Source organism: Bombina bombina, chromosome 1 (genome assembly GCF_027579735.1).
Source record: "Bombina bombina isolate aBomBom1 chromosome 1, aBomBom1.pri, whole genome shotgun sequence".
Lineage (NCBI taxonomy): Eukaryota > Metazoa > Chordata > Amphibia > Anura > Bombinatoridae > Bombina > Bombina bombina.
Window position 1 is genome coordinate 1,392,932,750 of NC_069499.1, and position 23,874 is coordinate 1,392,956,623.

Here is a 23,874-nt window from a genome sequence, read left to right on the forward strand (position 1 = left end):
GGACAGATGAACCCGCGACAACCACCAGAGAAGAGAATCTCTGGCCTCCTGGTCCAGATTTAGTAAAGGGGACAGATCTGAGTAATCCCCATTCCACTGACTTAGCATGCATAGTTGCAGCGGTCTGAGATGTAGGCGCGCAAATGGCACTATGTCCATTGCCGCGACCATTAAGCCGATTACTTCCATGCACTGAGCTACTGATGGGCTTGGAATGGAATGAAGGACACGGCAAGCATTTAGGATTTTTGATAACCTGGACTCCGTCAGGTAAATCTTCATCTCTACAGAATCTATAAGAGTCCCTAGAAAGGGAACCCTTGTGAGTGGGAACAGAGAACTCTTTTCCATGTTCACTTTCCACCCATGCGACCTCAGAAATGCTAGAACTATCTCTGTATGAGACTTTGCATTTTGAAAAGTTGACGCTTGTATCAGGATGTCGTCTAGGTACGGAGCCACCGCTATGCCTCGCGGTCTTAGTACCGCCAGAAGCGAGCCCAGAACCTTTGTAAAAATTCTCGGGGCCGTAGCCAACCCGAAGGGAAGAGCTACAAACTGGTAATGCCTGTCTAGAAAGGCAAACCTTAGGTACCGATAATGATCCTTGTGTATCGGTATGTGAAGGTAGGCATCCTTCAAGTCCACTGTGGTCATATACTGACCCTCTTGGATCATGGGTAGGATGGTTCGAATAGTTTCCATTTTGAACGATGGAACTCTTAGGAATTTGTTCAAGATCTTCAGGTCCAAGATTGGCCTGAAGGTTCCCTCTTTTTTGGGAACCACAAAGAGATTTGAGTAAAAACCTTGCCCTTGTTCCGTCCGCGGAACCGGGTGGATCACTCCCATTACTAAGAGGTCTTGTACACATCGTAGAAATGCCTCTTTCTTTATTAGGTTTGTTGATAACCTTGACAGATGAAATCTCCCTTGTGGAGGAGAAGTTTTGAAGTCCAGAAGGTATCCCTGAGATATGATCTCCAATGCCCAGGGATCCTGGACATCTCTTGCCCAGGCCTGGGCGAAGAGAGAAAGTCTGCCCCCCACTAGATCCGTTTCCGGATAGGGGGCCCTTTCTTCATGCTGTCTTAGGGGCAGAAGTAGGTTTTCTGGCCTGCTTGCCCTTGTTCCAGGACTGGTTGCCTTTCCAACCCTGTCTGTAACGAGTAGCAGTCCCTTCCTGTTTTGGAGCGGAGGAAGTCAATGCTGCTCCTGCCTTGAAATTACGAAAGGCACGAAAATTAGACTGTTTGGCCTTTGATTTGGCCCTGTCCTGAGGAAGGGTGTGACCCTTACCTCCAGTAATGTCAGCAATAATTTCTTTCAAGCCGGGCCCGAATAAGGTTTGCCCTTTGAAAGGAATATTAAGCAATTTAGATTTAGAAGTTACATCTGCTGACCAGGATTTAAGCCATAGCGCTCTGCGCGCCTGGATGGCGAATCCGGAGTTCTTAGCCGTTAGTTTGGTTAAATGCACAACGGCATCCGAAATAAATGCATTAGCTAGCTTAAGGGCTTTAAGCTTGTTCATAATCTCATCCAATGGTGCTGTGCGAATAGCCTCTTCCAGAGAATCAAACCAGAATGCCGCTGCAGCAGTGACGGGCGCAATGCATGCAAGGGGCTGTAATATAAAACCTTGTTGAACAAACATTTTCTTAAGGTAACCTTCTAATTTTTTATCCATTGGATCTGAGAAAGCACAACTATCCTCCACCGGGATAGTGGTACGCTTGGCTAAAGTAGAAACTGCTCCCTCCACCTTAGGGACCGTCTGCCATAAGTCTCGTGTGGTGGCGTCTATTGGGAACATTTTTCTAAATATCGGAGGAGGGGAAAAGGGCACACCGGGTCTATCCCACTCCTTGCTAATAATCTCTGTAAGCCTTTTAGGTATAGGAAAAACGTCAGTACACACCGGTACCGCATAGTATTTATCCAGCCTACATAATTTCTCTGGGATTGCAACCGTGTCGCAATCGTTCAGAGCCGCTAACACCTCCCCTAGCAATACACGGAGGTTCTCAAGCTTAAATTTAAAATTTGAAATTTCTGAATCCGGTCTCCCCGGATCAGATCCGTCACCCACAGAATGAAGCTCTCCGTCCTCATGTTCTGCAAATTGTGACGCAGTATCGGACATGGCTCTCGTGTCATCGGCGCGCTCTGTTCTAAACCCAGAGCTATCGCGCTTGCCTCTTAACTCAGGCAAATTAGATAATACTTCTTTCATAACATTAGCCATATCATGCAAAGTGATTTGTAAGGGCCTTGATGTACTTGGAGCCACAATCTCACGCACCTCCTGAGCGGGAGGCGAAGGTACTGACACGTGAGGAGAGTTAGGCGGCATAACTTCCCCCTCGTTGTCTGGTGATAATTTCTTTGCCGGTAAAGACTGACTTTTATTTAAAGTAACATCAATACAATTGGTACACATATTTCTATTGGGCTCCACATTGGCTTTTAAACATAATGAACAAGCAGATTCATCTGTATCAGACATGTTTAAACAGACTAGCAATGAAGGCTAGCAAGCTTGGAAAAAATCTTTCAATAAATTTACAAGCAATAGAAAAAAACGCTGCAGCGCTTTTAAAAACACAAAAAAACTGTCACAGTTGAAATAACAATGAACTAATTCAGTTATAGCCAACAATTTTAACAGTAAATGTATGAATTTAGCAGAGGATTGCACCCACTAGCAAACAGATGATTAACCCCTCAATACCCAACAACGGATAATCAATTTAAGATTTAACGCTTTTATCACAGTCAAACACACTTTCACAGGTCTGCTGTGACTGATTACCTCCCTCAAAAATGAATTTTGAAGACCCCTGCGCACTTTTCTGGAGACGTCCTGGATCAAGGAGGAAGAAGCAGGAAGACTGTGCAAGAATTTTAACTGCGCAACAAGGCGCTAAAAAAGGCCCCTCCCACTCATATTACAACAGTGGGAGACCTGTTACAACAGTTTCTATGCAGAAATATAAGTTAGCCATATGGAAAAAAATCATGCCCAAAAAGATTTATCACCAAAGTACCTCACAAAACGAATAACATGCCAGTAAACGTTTTAAAAACAACTTTCCAGTGTTATGCAAAGTTACCTGCTACCAGTCGCTTCTACTGCAGTTAAGGCTCATACATTTATTTCAGTATTAACAGTATTTTCTCAGTCAAATTCTAGTCCCTAGAAAATAACTCAACTGCGCATACATTTATCAGCCTGATACCAGTCGCTACTACTGCATTAAAGGCTGTACTTACATCATATGGGTAACAGCAGTGTTTTCTTAGTCAATTCCATTCCTAGAAAATATTACTGCACATACCTCATTTGCGGGGGACCCCGCATGCTATTCCCTTTTCTGAAGTTACCCCACTCCTCAGAATGTGCGAGAACAGCCAGTGGATCTTAGTTACGTCTGCTAAGATCATTGAAAACGCAGGCAGATTCTACTTCTAAATACTGCCTGAGAGAAAAACAGCACACTCCGGTGCCATTTAAAAATAACAAACTTTTGATTGAAGAAATAAATTAAGTATAAAACACCACTCCTCTCGCGGACCTCCTATGTTGAGACTTGCAAGAGAATGACTGGATATGACATGTGAGGGGAGGAGCTATATAGCAGCTCTGCTTGGGTGATCCTCTTGCAACTTCCTGTTGGGGAGGAGAATATATCCCATAAGTAATGGATGACCCATGGACTGAACACACTTAACAAGAGAAAAAGATAGTGAAGATGGGGGAATTAAAGTGCTTGCTATATTTGTTTGATGCAGTGACTCAGCACTCTGAGGGGATTTATGATCATACATCGGGCTTTACCCACAGCCGCTTGGGTAATGTCCTAGGATTACCCAATATCTGCCTATACCCATAACATTGCCTGACGAAGAGGCGTGACCTTTAAACACGTAGTGAAGTGTGTGTATCAGCCAGCCGTTTGCGGGTTTCCTGTTCACTGCTCTACTTTAAGTGCAAGTATCATTATTCTTAATGTTTTATTATATAATATATAAATCGATTAAATTGTAATACTATTTAGCGTTGTCTTTATGTCTTTTCCACTGTTTGGGTAAGCAGTGGATTATTCATTGTGTACAATAACACACAAACACACACACACACACACATATATATATATATATATATATATATATATATATATATATATATATATATATATAATGCTATTGCTTACAAGGGGTAGAAATAGACATTGAAGCTCCATTCACTTTGACAATAAAACATTTAGTATTTCTCACTGCCAATTAATCAATGCCACCAGGGACACATTTCATTTAAATTTATTGGCTTGGGTGATACAGCCAGTGATAAGATAAGAGGCATTTAAGAAAATATGTCCTGGTATTAAAAACAATGCAAATTATATTAACTAAATGACAGTATAAATGCTTTGAAAATATTATTTATGCAATGTAGTGTTTTATTACTAATATGCGTATTTATAAAAAAGCTTTATGTCTCTTTAAAAAGGACCTAAAAGTATTTTAATGATGCTCCTTTCACAACAAACTGTGTTAAAATACTCCTTTAGCAGATCTTAGAGCCTGGTCAGGTGATTATTACATATGCACCAAGCACTAGCTTGCTGACCAATAATGCACTACAGTGTACAGCTGCACCTGAGGTCTTGTAGGAGGCGCCTATCTCCATGTAAAAAAAAATGCTAAACAAGCCATTTTCAACTTTATACTTTATATCCCAAAGTGTGTTACAGTACAGTTTAAAAGTAATGTAAAATGTTTAATTACGTGTAGAAAAACAACTTTGCAGTATCCTTTTTTGCACCCCCTGTAATTTAAGTCTGAAAATGTAAAAAGTTTTCCCATTCTGACAACTGGGGGTACACACGGCAGATTGTCTGCTCCAGCAACAAGCCCGGATTGCCTCATCCAAATAAGGTAAGTGGTAGGGGGGTCCACTATTGAAAAACAATTGCAGCAAACAAGGTTTTAATACATTGAAAACATTTTCAAATTCAACTACAATGTTAAATGGTTTGAAGACTGCAGAAAAATCCTGTAAATACAAGGCGCTTACTGTCCCTTTAAAAATAAAAGCACTGATCTCTCAATATACCCCCCTCACAGCACTGAAGAATGCTAAAGGTTCAGCTGTCTCCAGTGTCCACCTGTAATCACGGCCATATTGCTACAGGCACACTCACAGCCACTGCCCCCTTTGTTAAGGAACTAATGTCCCTTTAATACAAAACTTCTTTGTCTCTTTAATTTATTCAGAGGGGATGCTTTGCATTATATATATATATATATATATATATATATATATATATATATATATACACTGCAGCCCATTTGTCAGGCAAAGGGTTAAATAAAAACACTGACGGCTAGATTACGAGTTTTGTCGGTAATGGTGTGCGGTGCTAACGATCAGTTTTCCCTCACCGCTCACCTACAGACAACGCTGGTATTACAGGTTTTTACAAAACCGGCGTTAGCCGCAGAAAAGTGAGCGGAGAGCAAAATTTTGCTCCACATCTCACCTCAATACCAGTGCTGCTTAGCGGTGAGCTGGCAAAACGTGCTCGTGCACGATTTCCCCATAGGAATCAATGGGGGTGAGCCAGCTGGAAAAAAAACACCTGCAAAAAAGCAGCGTTCAGCTTCTAATGCAGCCCCATGGATTCCTATGAGGAAAATACATTTATGTCTACACCTAACACAAACCCCGAGTTTAAACACCCCTAATCTTACACTTATTAACCCCTAATCTGCCGCCCCGACATCGCTGACACCTGCATTACATTATTAACCCCTAATCTTCCGCTCCGGACACCGCCGCCACTTACATTATATGTATTAACCCCTAATCTGCTGCCCCCAACATCGCCGACACCTACATTATATTTATTAACCCCTAATCTGCCACCCCCAATGTCGCCGCAACCTACCTACACTTATTAACCCCTAATCTGCCGCCCCAACGTCGCTGCCACTATATTAAAGTTATTAACCCCTAATCCTAAATCTAACCCTAACCCTTCACCCCCCTAACTTAAATATTATTTAAATCAATCTAAATAAAATTACTACAATTAACTAAATTATTCCTATTTAAAACTAAATACCTATAAAATAAACCCTAAGCTAGCTACAATATAACTAATAGTTACATTGTATCTAGCTTAGGGTTTATTTTTATTTTACAGGCAACTTTGTATTTATTTTAACTAGGTGCAATAGTTATTAAATAGTTATTAAACTATTTAATAGCTACCTAGTTAAAATAAATACAAATTTACCTGTAAAATAAAACCTAACCTAAGTTACAATTACATCTAACACTACACTACAATTAAATTAATTCACTAAATTAACTACAATTAAATACAATTATCTAAAGTACGAAAATGAACAAACACTAAATTACAAAAAATAATAAAATAATTAAAAAGTTTTTTAAATTTATTACATCTAATCTAATCACCCTAATAAAATAAAAAAGCCCCCCAAAATAATAAAAAGCCCTACCCTATACTAAATTCCAAATAGCCCTTAAAAAGGCCTTTTGCGGGGCATTGTCCCAAAGTAATCAGCTCTTTTACCTGTAAAAAAAAATACAATACCCCCCCCAACATTAAAACCCACACACCCAATCCTACTCTAAAAACCACCCAATCCCCCCTTAATAAAACCTAACACTAACCCCTTGAAGATCACCCTACCTTGAGAAGTCTTCACCCAACCGGGCCGGAGTCCTCAACAAAGCCAGGCGAAGTGGTCCTCCAGACGGCAGAAGTCTTCATCCAAGCCGGCCAGAAGAGGTCCTCCAGACGGGCAGAAGTCTTCATCCATTTGGCATCTTCTATCTTCATCCATCCGGCGCGGAGCGGGTCCATCTTCAAGACATCCGACGCGGAGCATCCTCTTCGTTCTTCATCCGACGACTGAATGAAGGTTCCTTTAAATGACGTCATCCGAGATGGTGTCCCTTCAATTCCGATTGGCTGATAGAATTCTATCAGCCAATCGGAATTAAGGTAGAAAAAATTCAATCCTATTGGCTGATTGGAACAGCCAATAGGATTGAGGTTGCATTCTATTGGCTGTTCCAATCAGAATTTAGTCTTCTGCCATCTGGAGGACCTCTTCTGGCCGGCTTGGATGAAGACTTCTGCCCGTCTGGAGGAAAACTTCGCCCGGCTTCGTTGAGGACTTCGGCCCAGTTGGGTGAAGACTTCTCAAGGTAAGGTGATCTTCAAGGGGTTAGTGTTAGGTTTTATTAAGGGGGGATTGGGTGGGTTTTAGAGTAGGGTTGGGTGTGTGGGTGGTGGGTTTTAATGTTGGGGGGGTATTGTACTTTTTTTTTTTTACAGGTAAAAGAGCCGATTACTTTGGGGCAATGCCCCACAAAAGGCCCTATTTGTAATTTAGTATAGGGTAGGGCTTTTTATTATTTTGGGGGGCTTTTTTATTTTGTTAGGGGGATTAGATTAGGTGTAATTAGTTTAAAAAACTTGTAATTATTTTATTATTTTCTGTAATTTAGTGGGGGGTTTTCGTACTTTAGATAATTGTATTTAATTGTATTTAATTGTAGTTAATTTAGTGAATTAATTTAATTATAGTGTAGTGTTAGGTGTAATTGTAACTTAGTTAAATTACAGGTAAATTTGTCTTTATTTTAACTAGGTAGCTATTAAATAGTTAATAACTAACTATTTAATAACTATTCTACCTAGTTAAAATAAATACAAAGTTGCCTGTAAAATAAAAATAAATCCTAAGCTAGATACAATGTAACTATTAGTTATATTGTAGCTAGCTAAGGGTTTATTTTATAGGTAAATATTTAGTTTTAAATATGAATAATTTAGTTAATGATAGTTATTTTATTTATATTTGTTTAAATTATATTTAAGTTAGGGGGGTGTTAGGGTTAGGGTTAGACTTAGATTTAGGGGTTAATAACTTTAATATAGTGGCGGCGACGTTGGGGGCGACAGATTAAGGGTTAATAAATGTAGGTAGGTGTCGGCGATGTTAGGGACGGCAGATAAGGGGTTAATAATATTTAACTAGTGTTTGCGATGCGGGAGTGTGGCGGTTTAGGGGTTAATATATTTATTATAGTGGCGTCGATATCCGGTTCGGCAGATTAGGGGTTAAAAAATGTTTTATTATTGTTTGCGATGTAAGGGGGCCTCGGTTTAGGGGTTAATAGGTAGTTTATGGGTGTTAGCGTACATTTTAGCACTTTAGTTAAGAGTTTTATGCTACGGCGTTAGCCCATAAAACTCTTAACTACTGACTTTAAAAATGCGGTACCAGTCTTGACAGGAGAGGCTGTACCGCTCACTTTTTGGAAGACTCGTAATACCGGCGCTATGCAAGTCCCATTGAAAATATACGCAATTGACAAAAGTGGATTTGCAGTATTTTCGAGTCTGACCAAAAAAGTGAGCGGTGAGCCTGTCATTTCAAGACTCGTAATACCAGCAGGCGTTAAAAAGCAGCGTTGGGACCTCTCAACGCTGCTTTTTAAGGCTAACGCAAGACTCATAATCTAGCCGTGAGTTTCTAGCCTCTCTGGCTCAGCACAGTCTATTTACCATATCAAGTTCACCACTGCAGCTCTACAGGTGTTTTTTTTTTGTTTGTTTTATATTAGTCAATGTGAGAAATATTCCTAAACAAATTAACACTTCCAATTCACAATGAATCCATGTGCTTATGTTGTGCAATCTTTCCAATTAACAGATTGTGTTTAATTAAAAGCAACAGGGCATCAACTCCTACAGAGTCTTTTTCTTTCATGATTCAGAGAGAATACAAATGTAAACAACATTTAAATTTACATCTATTATCTAATTTGCTTCATTCTTTAGATAGCCTTTGTTAAAGAAATAGAAAAGCACATGCATGAGCCAATCACACGAGGCATTTATGTGCAGCTACTGAGCCTATCTAGATATGCTTTTCAACAAAGGATATCAAGAGAATGAAGCAAATTAGAGAATGAAGCAAATTAGATAAAAGAAGTAAATAAGAAAGTAGTTTAAAATCGCATGGTCTTTCTAAATCCTTAAAGAAAAGATTTGGGTTTCATGTCCCCAAAATAGACAGACAGACAGACTGATACTGCTGCAACAAGTAAGCACTGCTTTGTAAAAGATCTGCATACAAATCAATGCTTTAAAAATGTTTCAAACTTTTATTTTGGTAGCAAAATATAAATTGTTGTACAGTCCAAGTAAAAACTCTTTTAAAAGCCTCTTTACAATATTTATATTATGTCTAGGAAAAGAAGATTGCATGAAGTGCATTGTTTGTTTGTTTTTTCATTTAATTATGCATAACTCTTTTTGAGTTATAGGGGGGGGGGGTTATCCCTTTTTTAAGAAATCTAGTGGTTAAAAATGTCAGCAGGAAAGGGGTCGTTGTTGAAAGGAAAAGCCAGTGTGGTCAAGGGTCAGCTGGGATTCCATTCTGATCTAATTAGCATGAGCATATTTTTTATTATTGTCATGCAGTTTAGGTTTCTGGCTTCATGGTTCTAAGATGGGAGGTCACTTTCATTTTCTATCACACTTTGAGTCCCAGGGCACTTTCTGTGACAAAAGGCAACAAGCAGGGGGTCTGAAAGAGCACAAAACAAGGCTCAGGCAGGCTAAATTATGGGGCAGGAAGTCCAGAACGCCCCCTCTGCACTCTTTAGTAAGGTCCTTGAGCTGCCGCTGTGAGGATTAGACCATTTGTAGAGGAGGCACCATTCCTGTGCCCATGTGGCCTCCTTGATTAGGTTAGTCCGGCTCAGTGTGTCTATCAGCAGAGGGGGATCACAAGTACCATAATCTGTATGGTCTGAACCCTTACTTCAAAGCAGCAGTTATGTTAACCCCTAGATGACCTGTGAGCACCACATTCTGTTATGGATGGCTGTGTGTCTACAAGATACACAAGGTCACCGTCACAGCCAAACTATTTACTAACAATTTGCTAGTTAACATTTCTTGTCTTTTTAAATTGCAAAATGTTACATAGTATAAACAGCCCTTTGTGTAACTTATATTTATTGGTTCAGAAGCCTTAGGCCAACATACTCAGGTTCATAACGCTTCAGTCTGACTATAAGATCACGCACTGAAGTGTAAAACTGAAATATACTTTTTTAAATTGGGTATTTTGGGACTAAAAATGGAAATGGAGCCGATCCCATTTGTTTTATTAAAAGGAGATACAATGTAAGCAGTGTGCTGGGCTGCACATGCCCAAAATGCTTCTGTGAATAAGCTGCCACATGTTAAAAAGACAACCATTTTAGCCTTGTTTTTTATTTTCATAAAATACTCTGTTTACTCCAACTAGGGATGCCAGCTGTCCTGAGCAAATATACTGGACAACCTGTAGGTTACTAAGCACAGATATTAGATGGGGAGCTACACAATCGCTTCATCTTAAACATCTACCTTGGGCTTTACCCTTGGTCCCTTTAAAAAAAATAAAAAAATAAAATATATATATATATATATATATATATCACAGTTGAGCAGTGTATCCCCTTGGCTGCTCACACATGCAAATGAATTACCTTTTTGACTGCCTCTGCCAGTAACACACACATCAATGGTACAAACCTCCCATGATTGCCAGTAACACACACGCAGCAGTGGTACAACCCTCCCACAACACGGACACAGCAGTGGTACAACTCCCTTGACTGTCAATAACACGTTCAAAGCAGTGGTACAACCCTCCCACGACTGTCAGTAACACAGACACAGCAGTGGTACAACCCTCCCTTGACTGTCATTAACATGCACGCAGCAGTGATACGACCCTCCCTTGACTGTCAGTAACACGTTCAAAGCAGTGGTACAACCCTCCCACGACTGTCAGTAACACGCACACAGCAGTGGTACGACCCTCCCTTGACTGTCAGTAACACGCACACAGCAGTGATACAACCCTCCCACGACTGTCAGTAACATGCACACATGAGAGGTACGACCCTCCCACAACTGTCAGTAACACGCACACAGCAGTGATACAACCCTCCCTTAACTGTCAGTAACACGCTCACAGCAGTGATACAACCCTCCCACGACTGTCAGTAACACAGACACAGCAGTGGTACAACCCTCCCACAACTGTCAGTAACACGCTCACAGCAGTGGTACAACCCTCCCACAATTGTCAGTAACACAGACACAACAGTGGTACAACCCTCCCACGACAGTCATGGAAGGGTCGTACCACTACTGTGTGCATGTTACTGACAGTCGTGGGAGGGTTGTACCACTATTGTGCCTGTGTTACTGACAGTTGTGGGAGGGTTGTACCACTGCTGTGAGCGTGTTACTGACAGTTGTGGGAGGGTTGTACCACTGCTGTGTCTGTGTTACTGACAGTCGTGGGAGGGTTGTATCACTGCTGTGAGTGTGTTACTGACAGTCAAGGGAGGGTTGGACCACTGCTGTGTGCGTGTTACTGACAGTTGTGGGAAGGTCGTACCGCTCATGTGTGCATGTTACTGACAGTCAAGGGAGGGTCGTACCACTCATGTGTGAATGTTACTGACAGTCGTGGGAGGGTTGTATCACTGCTGTGTGCGTGTTAATGACAGTCAAGGGAGGGTTGTACCACTGCTGTGTCTGTGTTACTGACAGTCATGGGAGGGTTGTACCACTGCTGTGAGCATGTTACTGACAGTCAAGGGAGGGTCGTACCAGTCAGTAACATGCTCACAGCAGTGGTACAACCCTCCTATGACTGTCAGTAACACAGACACAGCAGTTGTACAACCCTCCCTTGACTGTCATTAACACGCTCACAGCAGTGGTACAACCCACCCACGACTGTCAGTAACATGGACAGAGTAGTGGTACGACCCTCCCTTGACTGGGGTACGGCCCTTCCACAACTGTCAGTAACACACACACAGCAGTGGTACGACCCTCCCTTGCCTGTCAGTAACACGCACACAGCAGTAGTACGACCCTCCCTTGACTGTCAGTAGCACAAACAGAGCAGAAATGTTACCCTAGTGACTACTTGTAACACTCACACAGGGACATTGTAACACCCCATGGTTGCTAGTAACACATAAGTGATTTCTTTTTTACCCATCTGGCCTGCCAGTAACACAGAGAAGTGCATGTGAGTCACTTCTTTCTGGGCCATGCTGGTAATGCATAGCTGCCACTCAGAGGACTAAAAAAATAGACATACAGTACAAGTGCCTAGTTGAATACTGGACATCTGGCAACCCTAACTCCAGCCCGATTGGTAAGTATGTTCCATGTACTGTGCATGAAACAAACACATCAATCAGCTTTGAGCATTTAGGGCAAAAAAAAAAAGTTTTCATTTACTGTCCCACTAACGTTAAAGGGACATAATACTCATATGCTAAATCACTTGAAATTGATGCAGCATAACTGTAAAAAGCTTATATCACCTGAACATCTATATGTAAAAAGGGAAGATATTTTGCCTCACAATTTCTTCAGCTCACCAGAGTAAGTGCTCTGTGAACAGTTGTACTGCTGCCCAGCTGCAAGTTAGAAAACAAAACAAAAAAAACAATAGCCAATCATCATCAGCAGTGCTGAGGTCATGCATTGCTTTGCTGTGATCTAATGAGATTTCACTGAAATCTTGTGAGATTTCATAGTAAACTTCCTTAAACTAAATAGGAAAATAACATGACCATGCCTGCACATGCTAGATGCACACTCCCTTTCAAGTCCTGTGACTAGCATTCTGATTAGCTGCTTAAAGTCGCTTTACAGTGGGGTGCAAATATTTAGGACATTTTTAGGTAAATATCTTCCTATTTTACAAAAAGATGTTCAGGTGACATTTTATAGTCAGCTTTTTACAGCTATCCAGCATCACTTTCAAGTGTTTCAACATTTGGGTATCATGTCCCTATAAATGAGGTTTTACACTGAACGGAGTGGAAGGGTGGCCTGAGTGTCAAATTATAGCAGGGGATAGAATGGGGATCTAAGAGGTAACTTACAGTTCACAGTGAGGTGGATCCAGGTCCCGTTTTGGAAATCTTCGTCCGCGTGGTGACGGTCCAGAAACAACACTCTACATTCATACCAGCCTTGGTCCTCAGGCCTCAGAGAGTCTATACGGAGAGAAGCGCCTTCTTCAATCTTGGTGCGTCCTTCAAAATATACAAATTTACAATTATTTATGTCAAATGTAGAACACAATCATATTTAAGGAATTATTTATTTCTATGTCATACTAACATAAATCTAAAGTACATACATCAAATGTAGATTAGTGCTCATTAGCGGTTTCATACAGCTGAATTCATTCCTATTAGTAAACAGGGACAATTTTATACCATTCCATTTTCAAATGTCTTCCTTTTAGACATACCAAAAAAAAAAAACTGGACTTTCTAAACCATGATTCTTTGTTTCCCCCACATTTTAAACCACCATACTCCTTGCAGAGAAAGTCTTATTGTAGTTTGGGTCTATCTATAGTATTTTAATGGTAAGATCACAAAGCTATGAAGGGTGAACTCCCTGGAGATGATGATACCATTTGCTTTATCACAAAACAGTACTGTGATCCCAAGTCAAAACACAAAGGAAAAAATAGGGGGAAATGGGGTCATAAGGTTAAAGGTTGATTAGGCTGATTGCTCTATAATTCCATGTCATGACTGATATAGGAGACAGCGAAACAAATAAACAAATGGTAGGAGGATGACAGCAGCCTTACAAAGGATTAATGGAGAGAGGAATTCCAATGGAAAATGGTGGAAAGGGAATGTGGGAATCACATCAAAAGCATGATACATCCAGTACAGCTGCTTAGTGTTATATTAGTGTTTTGCTTGATGTGTGGTTGTAATGATCAGGTGTTAAATAATAATATTAATTCCAATGCAGTACCATCTTCTTTGGCAGCCAAGAGGTTAAACTTTTAAAGGGACATTCTTATGCAAACATAAAATGCTCTAATTTGTCAGAGCATTTTAATTTTAGCGTAAGTGTCCCTTATATACAATTGCAGCTCCTCAGCAGGATACGGTAAGTGAATGGTAGCTACCTGTGTATGCCTTCTTCATTGGCTCATCAGCTGTGTCATACAAAGGAGCCGCAAAGTATTGTGGCTCCAAGTTGGAGTTTAGCTGTTTAAAGGGACAATAAACACTAAATAAATGATAGCTAGAATTATGCATTCAAGAATAGTCAGAGATTAACATGAAGACGTATTTTTTAAAGTTGTATTAGTTGCTTAAATAGTGAGAAAATAATTGTAAAGTTGTAATGTCTATAAAACAATAGGAGCTGCCATGTTGTAACTTAGGTTACTTTCTTTGCTGCAGCCAATAACTGACACTTATAAATAGGTCACTAGACTGTGCAGCCAATCGCTGTGTGGAATATAACAGTGGTCTTCAATTCCATTTCTATCAGGAATTGAAATGCTCACAATTTTAGAATGGAATTAAAGGAAAAAAATAAATAATGAAAGTATATATATATATATATATATATATATATATATATGATTTACCATTTTATATTACCATCTAAAAGTGTTTAACGGCCCTTTAAGAGTTTAACACATAGTTTGCAAGGGACATATGTTGATATAAAATAATCTGATGGATTAGAGCATTTTATTTGTGCATTAGAAGGTGGAAGAAGAGAGCTGTCCTGTGCCCCATTTGATTATTCCTGCTGACTTTTTCACTACAATGGGAGGAGGAAGAGATGAGATAGGGAGATAAGACCTCTGGAGAAGCAGATGCAATCTCCTTAATTGCCTGGTACTATTAGCAGTCCGACTGATCCGATCAGAACGACATTAGCCAAATTTCAATTGGCTAAAACCCGGGAGTGTTTTACTACAGGATAAGCCATGAATAGACACACACAAGCACACATTGACTTACTAACCATGGAGAATTAGTGACTTCTAACATTTGTGAACAAACATCCAAGAACCTTTTTCCTGCTGGACCTTTAACCCCAAAAATGCTATTAAAAAGTCATAGAAAAATATCAGACGAAGTAGAGCACTTCAATTTACGAACCTATTGAAGCTGAGATTAGAGAAGGGTTGTCTCATCCTGCATTAACACTTTGGCATCAAAGGAGTTAAATCTGTATTTAAACCATGATGAGCACGTGCAGAGGTCACCTGGGGTATTGTGGAAATCCTACTAATCGTCCATACGCAGAAGCAGATAAGAGAGATGGTCAAGGGCCTGTGTCACTTGACACATACAGCTTTTTTTTTTTTTTTTTTTTAATCAAAGCTAAGGACCAAATGCTACAGTTTATGAAATTTAGAAGTTGGCTTAAATACACTTTACAATATATATTCATTTAAAATATATATTCATAAGTAAAATAAGAGAAAACGATATAGTTATAAGTAAAACTTATTATTGCACTGTAGTTTGCACATAACTGTGTGTTTAACCCCTTTTAAAGGGTTAAAGCGATGGTAACTTTCCCCTTTGTATAAACAAAATCTGGAATGTTAGCAGTATTTTAGATGGATTTTATTCATCAGTTGTAATGAAGATGCGCTATACAGTTGTCCAATCAGCGCTCTAGCCATATGGCACTCACCAAAAAAAAAACTTTTGAAGTGGATGGTCAGAGCTTGTGTATTTAAATTTCAGAGCTACATTAAAAAGTAAGTTAAAGCACATCTTCATTACAACTGATGAAGGGGAAAGTTTAACATCACTTTAAACATATATATGAAGTCAGCTCCAGAGCAGTAATGCTCTACTAGGACATAGCTAAACACATCTGTTTAGCCAAAGGCAAGAGGCATATGTGCGTATCCCACAATCACCAGCTAGTTACCAGTAGTTAATTGTTCCTTATGAGCATAACTAGGTATGTTTTTCAACAAGGATACCAAGAGAAGAAATTAATTTTTATAGTAGAAGTAAAGGGAAAAGCCTTGTATAATTGCATGCTCTCACTTAACCATTTTATGTCCTTTTACAGTAGCTTCATCAGTCATGTTGTTTATTTGTCGTCTTGTTATTTTACCTTATTCCTGTATCTAGGGATACCAGCTGTCCTCCGCAAATATTCTGGACAATCTGTAGGTGAATGGTCACAATGGGGTCACACAATGCCCCTGTAAAAGCCCACACTCTTGATCCCACCATGTATGTTTTTCACAGCCAAGCAGTCATTATACCCCTTGTCTGCCTGCAACATTCAAATCCAATCATTTTACCTTTTTGATCGCCAGTAATACATGTAAACAGTAGTGCTTTCATCTCTTGACTTTAACACATTCATTCGTTCTAATTGAATTTCGAATGTTTACATAACATTCTAACATTCGATTTTCGAATTGATATGTTTGTAATAGTATTTCTAATGATTTCTTTAAATGTAATATTCGAGTTATGCAAAATAGAAACATTTGAATTGATATATTTGTATCTATTATGTATCAATTTACTAGATTCCCTACCACATGAACTATTGAACTTCTGAATAGTATTTGTTAAATAGAATGTTAAATTCGAAATTTCGAATGTGGACATTCGATCTAATTATAAACATTCGAATTTGAAAGTGACATTCGAAAACTGTAAATAGCATTCAATTATAGAATTTTTAAGAATATTCATTCGTATCAACATTCAGATTTGTAATTCGAATTTCAGTAATAACTTTCGTTCTAACATTCGAATTCGGAAATTTACACATTCGCCCATCCCTACTCTTGACTGCCCTCACTTCTTTTTTGCTCCATAGTTGTAATGTTTTGAGGCATAGGGGGCATTTTACATTTAACTAACACTCAGAGACTTTACAAAACTGGACATTTAAAGGGCCATAATACCCAAATGTTTAAACACTTGAAAGTGATGCAGCATAGCTGTAAAAAGCTGACTAGAAAATATCTCCTGAACATCTCTATGTAAAAAAGAAAGATATTTTACCTCAAAAGTTCCTCAGTAGCCACCTCCCAGTGTAAAAGATTTCTAAGCAGCATTTTAGTATGTCTGTCCTGGGACAGCTAAAAGGATGAGCCTCGTGCACTCTCATATTATTTCACCAATCAGTTAAAGGAAGCTTACTATGAAATCTCATGAGAGTTAAGTCAAATCTCATGAGATCACAGTAAGAGTTCATGACTTCAGCACTGCTGATGCTGATTGGCTGCTGTTCATTTCTTCATTTTTTTTTATTTTTACCTGCAGCTGGGAGCAGGCGAGTATAACATTTTACACAGAACTTACTCTGCTGAGCTGAGGAGATTGTGAGGTAAAATATCTTCCTTTTTTACATAGAGATGCTCAGGTGATATTTTCCTGTCAGCTTTTTACAGTTATACTGCATCAGTTTCAAGTGATTTAGCATATGAGTATTATGTCCCTTTAAGTGTTCAGTATTTTTGTGAAGATACAATACTGGATACCTGGCAACTCTACCTGTATCACTTTCATTGGTATGATATTCCATATATTCACAGCTAGTTTTCCTGACAACATACAGGGGAGACGGAAGGGGGTTAATGAACCCAATACATTTTCACCGTTTATAAGATATTCTTTGATGTCAGTCATGGGTTGGATAAATTTATTTCAAAATCGGGAGCCAGCAAGAATATTGAGGATATTATTATTCTCATTTATTTGTAAAACTCCTACAGAATCTGCAATGCTATAAACATAGGTATAATATGCACAGGCTACATTCATAAGAAGCAAATAGGTAGAGGGACCTTCCAAGAGTAGTCAACTGTTGTAGATCACCGTACATGAAAGTCATCTACAGGACAGCTGGGCTAAAAATTGTGTTTTATGACACCATTCAGGTTCATATTAAGATTTTTAACTTTTGCTTTTTTTCTGTTTGTGAATATAACAGTTTAACATTGCTATATCAGACTCAGAGTTTATAAGAAAAGGAACATATATTAAAAATATTGATCCATTATCCCACAGTTTGCAGAAATGTTTACAGTAAACTTGATATCAAACGTGTTAGACATTTTGGACTTGGTCTATATGTACATTTCCAGCAGGAGACTTTTAACCCCTTAATGACCACAATGTACCCTGTATGTCACTGGTCATTAAGGGTTTTTTCAGGACATAATAGCACAAGTCTAGCAAGAAGACGCTATTAATACCCTTCCTCCAGCAGGCTTTGTGGAATAGAGCAGTCTCAACGCTGGTGGCAAGACCGTGCTATAAAACAATCAAGTCCCAAAAAAAGGCCAGCGACATACAGGGTACGTCGCTGGTCCTTAAGGGGTTAAATGCTGTGTATAAAATGCATGCTGCCTCCTCTGATTTAAAATACATCTCTATTAACTTCATTCATGATTTTATTTTCTGTAACATAACTGTTGTCTAAGCAACCAGTAAGACTATCTGCTTAGCAACCAGCTTTCAAATGATCACAAAACAGAGCCTTCTGGGAAAAAAGGTGGGGGAGATCTAATTGGTTGAATTGTGCTGAACAGCCCCTGACATTCTGTATTAAGCAGGAGAATTCAAATGCTACAGTTTGCAGCGCAAATCCTTCCAACTACTGGGTTATGATAGGAACAAAAAGATAAATGAATCTTACAGTGAAATGTTAGATGACATTAAACAGAAAGACAGATGTCACAGGATAATCTGGTGGCACTTCTTATAATACAATAAAAAATAAAAGTGTGTGAAAGGGGGGAATCTAAAGAAAGTTAGTTTGTTTCTAGTTAAATAATAAAATAAAAAAAAATAAAAAAAATCTAAGATAGGGAACAAGTTGATAAATTTATAATAAACTTAAACACAAACAAGAATATTGAGTAGCCAGAAAATATTTGTTAAAAAATATATTGAATATATCGCGCCAACTTGCGCTGATATTAGAAGTTAAAAGTAAATGTGATCGCGCTCGTTGGGTTAGCGTAACAGAATTCCTCGCATAAAAGGTTAGGAGCTAAAAAAAAGTTGCACCAAACACAACATAAATACATTATAATAAGGTGTTACACTCATAGATACACTAGCTAATAAACAAAATATTCATATAAATCTTACAAATAAAAAAAAGTTATAAGGGTTAAAAAGGTATATGGTATATGACAAGGTATTTATATTGAAAAGGCTATTTTGTATATATAAATACATATACAAGTCTAAAATATATAATACACAAAGATAAATCAGACTGATTCCAGGTCATCTTCTTTGATGGGTCCACTTTTCAGCTTTGCCAACACCTGGTCATCTAAGGGTTAGACGGAGACCGGTAAAAGCCTACAAGCCACAGTGTCTCACACCCACTGTGAAATTTGGTGGAGGATCGTAATGCTCTGGGAGGCTTCAGCAAGACTAGAATCGGACAGATTTATCTTTTGTGAAGGACACATGAATAAAGTCACGTACACGGTCATCCTGGAACAAAACTTGCTTCCTTCTGCTCTGACAATGTTCCCCAACTCTAAGGATTTTTATTCCAGCAGGATAATGCTCCATGCCACACATTCAGATCAATCAAGGTGTGGATGCAAGACAACCAGATCAAGACCCTGTCATGGCCAGCCCAATCTCCAGACCTGAACCGCATTGAAAAACTCTGGAATGTGATCAAGGGGAAGATGGATGTCAAGAACATTGGAATGTAAAATATTTATAATTACCTTCAGGTTAGTGTAGTTGGTCTAAGGCGTGTCAGGTTAGCACGGTCATGATATCCAAAGTCCTGAAGTTAGCGCGAGTTAGCTTTTAACTTGTAATACAAAGCGCACCACTTCTAATCTGGCCCTGTATCTGGTGTCAGCTCAGGGCTGATAATGGCTACATAGGCCTGATCTGAGGTCAAAGCGAACATATATTTGCAGGAGTTACACGCAATGATGTATACAAACTATATAGGCACAAAAAAATGGAAGGTGCACTAGAAGCTATTAAAAAGTGTTATTTATTCCAAAAAGGAGTTTAAATTTATAGATACAGAGGCATAAATAGTTTAGACTGACGCGTTTCAAGCCCCCTAGTGGCGTTTAATCATAGACTGATTTACTACAATACAGGCAATGTTCCTTCAAACATTTTGAGCAGTATGTGCAAAGATTTTGACTAAATCATATGCTCACTGTTATGAAGTGTAATTAAACTTGAAAAAGTAGTAACACACATACACAAACACACTCACACAGAAACACTCAACACGCATATGCAAACGCACAGACAGAAGTACTCACACACATTCAAAAATATACACAAATGCAGACATAAAACACAAACACAGAAACACACACACAGAAACAAAACCCAGAAACCATTGACTATAACTGTGAACTTAGTTTGATATAGGATGCTGCAGCCATATTTTTAGATGATCTGAAAATACATATGTATCCAACCAATAACCCTGAGTTTCAATACATTTATCAGCAACATAGGTTTCCAACCACTATTGAGAAAATGTTTCTTACATGTTGCTCCCATTTTAGTATGCTGGAGGCTGTGCTCAAGTGAACCCATTGGTGGGTCTGTCAAAGGTCTACACAGCTCCAGAGTGGGCTACAATGCCAAACAGGACAACATAGGCTTTGCCCGTTCAGAATGTGAATGAGAGTGGACAACCTGATACTGAGATACTAAACATATAGAACATCAAACTAAATGGGAAGCATCTTCCATATTGTGTATTATATCATCAAGAACACCAAAGACAACCTTCCTGTGGACTAATCCAAGCATGATCTGAGGACCACCATGCTAGTCTGAAACTCTGATTACAAGAAAACATACAATTGGCTGTAAAATGATAACTCTTAGCATGTTGGGCCAGAAAGATCATGAAAATATATTTACATGAAAGATCTTTGGATGGGTCACGATAAGAATATTAGATTAAAGGGACATGAAACCCATTTTTTTTCCGTTCATGATATAGAAAGAGCATGCAATTTTAAACAACTTTCTAATTTACTCCTATTATCTAATTTGTTTTATTCTCTTGATATTCTTTGCTGAAAAGCATATCTAGATAGGCTCAGTAGCTGCTGATTCGTTGCTGCACTTAGAAGCCTCATGTGTTTGGCTCACCCATGTGCATTGCTTTTTCTTCAAATAAGGATATCTAAAAAATGAAGCAAAATAAATAATAGAAGTAAATAGGATTGTTTTTTAAATTTGCATTCTCTTTCTGAATCATGAAAGAAACTTTTTGGATTTAGTGTCCCTTTAAGAGACTATGGCATTATCATCTGAGAAGCTCTGCAGTCTGAATGTCAGTCCCTTAGAAATTACAGATTGACGTGCAGGCACAAGAGCTATGAGAACTATTATAGGACAGCCTCTGGTTTGCTACGTTGCCCACCTTCAAACTTCCCCCGCTAAATAGTGCAACACTCTGTCATATAAAAAATACCAATAAAAAAAATTAATACTGTAATTCTTTCTTGTGCTGTGCGCTCTATTAAAAGCTGTGTGCGCTAGCTTAAAAAGCAGTGTGCGTGTACACAAATGCACACCTTAGAAGGAACATAGAGTTTCCAACCATCTTGCAGGATTGTCATGATTTGGTAGCCCTCTGCCCCTCCAACAGCTCTACACAACCTTAAAAAAGTTCTGGTTAGCTGAGAACTTCTAACTACGCCCCTGACCAATCCATTATTCACCCAGTACCTCCCACAACAATGTAGATATGGCTCTGTCCCCAACTTAAGAGACAGTATACACTCATTTTCATATAATTGCATGTAATAGACACTACTATAAAGAATAAGATGCACAGATACCGATATAAAATCCAGTATAAAACTGTTTAAAAACGTACTTAGAAGCTCTCAGTTTAGTTCTGTTGAAAAGGTAGCTGGAACACCCACTGCAATTGGGAAATAAGACACCCCCCTCCCCCTTCTTTTGCATATGAAAAGACCCTTTACACAAACAGGAGCAAGCTAGAGGAGGTATACGTCGGTATTCTCATAAAACTTTGGGGCTTGGTTAGGAGTCTGAAAATCAGAGCAATGTTATTTAAAAATAAGCAAAACTATCCAATTTTTTACAAAAAAAAAACTTTATGGGCTATATACATAGATAATCTACAAAACATTTATGCAAAGAAAAAAATAAGTGTATAATGTCCCTTTAACACAACTCTGCACTAAATCCCCATTCCACTTAGTCTCTGGTAAATGTTTAGAGGTGTGAAAGAGAATAAGTGTGATATAAAGTCTGATCATGATTGTTTTTCCTCAATCATCTATTTTGGCCACCCGGTATTTGTGTGGAGGATAGGGTTTGTGTTTGTTGTAAGCGTGTACTTAGCTGCCCTTGCTCTCTATTCTTTTTAGACTCCTCAGGGTATCGAAGACAGATTTATCTTTTTTTTGCAATTTATGAACTCTGATAAATAACCCAAATACGCTTCTGCATTCTACAACGCGTATCTCCTGGTTACTGAGAATGTGGTTATGAGCCTGCAAAACAGCAAACTGGCAACTTGATAACATCATTTATACCAGGTGTTAAACATCTTCAAGCAAGTGGTCATACAGGACTTTGTCTTCTTCAGGTGATAAAATATTTAAAAGTTTCTTAAAAGCAAAACAAAATATATTTTTCCAAAAACAAACAAACTTCAGTAGTTCTAAGGCAAGATAAGTTCCAGAAGTTTACATACACACACCCTAAACACACATACATACAAAGAGGACAGGAATGACCTACGTTTAAGAAGAGATGGCCAATTGTGTGTAATGAATTGGGGAGGGATATGGGGGGGCACAGTTTACTACTGGAAGGTGATGTGTAGCCTTAAACCTTATGGTAGACATTCTGTTCAGATCTGCCATAAAGAAACTTGTAATATTAGAGAAAACAGTACACAAACTTACCAGTTATTTTCCACAATTCAGTAGCTAACAAAATCCTGACTAGAGACATCATGTATAAGTCCTCACAACATGTGCATTCTATACACTACATGGTAAACACACCTATACTGCCCAAAATAGATGGGGGGGTTTTTCGTTACATCGTCTATAATAATGTTATTAGTCTACACCCACTACAAAGGCTACATCTTATTAAAGAAACACAAACATATCTGCCACAAAAATATGAAAAAGGTTAGGTTAAAACTATTTAAAATGTTGAAATTAAAAAAAAAAAAAAACCGTATGGTTGTACAACTCTTCCCTAAGAACAAACTGCTCAGTGGCCGATTTCGACAAATTTCCCATCTCTATTGGTTAAAAGCCAAGGAACATCTATTTGAGAAAAAACAAACACACATGGAGAAACACCCTCTTAGTTACAGCAAAGAAAAAAAAAACGCTTCCTGATCCAGTTTAGGTGTTGTATATCTTCACTACGTTTTAGTTGAGTTTATTATTTCTATAACCTAATTTTGATTAATCTATTTTTTTTTTTTACATAACAGCTATTAATAGATTACAAATAGGACTTTGGCTAGTGAGCTCAGCTTCGCCTTACTTGTTATTTTAAGATTCCATATGATAAGATTTTTTTCCAGTATATTATGAATTAATATTAATATTCTGAAATGTTGTGTTATTTAGATGTATATTTGCATATTTGGAGTCCTACACATTATTTTTATTATTATTATTATTATTAAAATTGCAGAAAGGTTTACTCTCACGCTTGTCTTGAAACATCGTTACAATTTGTTTTTATTTCTTCCCTGTAAATGCAGCAATTTGAATGTCCCCATCATTTATAGAGAGGCTAGGTCTTGGTCTTCAGAACATGTAATTTGATTGGTTTCATTCTGCGGGTAAAAGGAAGCACAACACATTCTTCATTAACCAAGCAAAATAGCCTTTTAGTTTGAAACTAATTATTTCTATCACTTGATTCTGCTCTTG

The 23,874-nt window shown here is 38.5% G+C and overlaps 1 protein-coding gene across 1 annotated transcript in view; it reads right to left on the minus strand.

The window, feature by feature from the left end:
• IGSF9 (immunoglobulin superfamily member 9) overlaps positions 1-23,874 on the minus strand; it is a 217,708-nt gene that overhangs the window by 154,594 nt on the left and 39,240 nt on the right. Inside the window, exon 3 of the mRNA XM_053719910.1 lies at positions 13,031-13,183. Coding sequence (XP_053575885.1) covers positions 13,031-13,183 — 153 coding nt within the window. The remainder of the gene's footprint in view (positions 1-13,030; positions 13,184-23,874) is intronic.